Here is an 823-nt window from a genome sequence, read left to right as displayed (position 1 = left end):
TACTAAATTCTTATCGAGCGTCTCTCTTCTCTCTTTACAACACTCTCTCCACTTCCACTTGTTTTCTCTCCTCTTCTCTCCTCTTCTCAACAACACTCACTCCACTTCCACTTGTTTAGGAATGCGGGAGCGACTTTAAAAAAGAAAACGACTTTTGCCCCTTTCTGTTCACAAGTTGTAGTTGTTGGCAGTGAAGCAGCGCTCTCTCCTCTCTCTCTTCTTCCACTGGTGCAGTCTGTGTCCCGTCTTCGTTGTTACTGACGATACTCTCCCTCTCTCTCCTGCAGTACGCCCAGGAGACTCAGCACGAGAAGATCCTCCGCGGGCTGGCCGTGGGCCTGGCCCTCACCATGTACGGCCGGCTGGAGGAGGCGGACCCGCTGGTGTCGTCGCTGTGCCAGGACAAGGACCCCATCCTGCGCCGCTCGGGCATGTACACCATCGCCATGGCCTACTGCGGCACGGGCAACAACCAGGCCATCCGCCGCCTGCTGCACTTCGCCGTCAGCGACGTCAACGACGACGTGCGACGGGCTGCCGTCATCGGCCTGGGCTTCCTGCTCTTCAGGTGAGTGTAACTTGCACCCCGGGCACCCTAGGGGCTGCGCCCCGGTGGCGGCGCGCTGCCCGCGAGGATCAAGGCTAGAGGAGGGTCGACGAGGGGGAATGTTAATAGAAAATTCCGGCGTGCAAAGTTATTGTTTCTCGACGCGGGGGTGGGGGTCTCTGGCGGGGAGCGCGCTGCCGCGGGACGCCGGGCGCGCTGCGGGGTGCGGCTGCACCGCACGTCCGAGAGGCCAGGAGGGCGGCGGAGCGGAGCCGG

General features: G+C 61.4%; 1 protein-coding gene across 1 annotated transcript; it reads left to right on the top strand.

Annotated features, from left to right (window-relative positions):
- Positions 1-199: 199 nt before the first annotated feature.
- Positions 200-590, top strand: LOC113216436 (26S proteasome non-ATPase regulatory subunit 1-like; the record flags this gene model as incomplete). Its single annotated transcript, XM_026436186.2, has 1 exon — positions 200-590. A coding segment is annotated over one exon (373 nt), but the record flags the coding sequence as incomplete, so codon positions are not given.
- Between the last annotated feature and the right edge of the window lie 233 nt (positions 591-823).

Source organism: Frankliniella occidentalis, unplaced genomic scaffold (assembly GCF_000697945.3).
Source record: "Frankliniella occidentalis isolate FOCC.00 unplaced genomic scaffold, Focc_3.1 Scaffold6066, whole genome shotgun sequence".
Lineage (NCBI taxonomy): Eukaryota > Metazoa > Arthropoda > Insecta > Thysanoptera > Thripidae > Frankliniella > Frankliniella occidentalis.
This window is presented reverse-complemented; position numbering and strand designations above follow the sequence as displayed.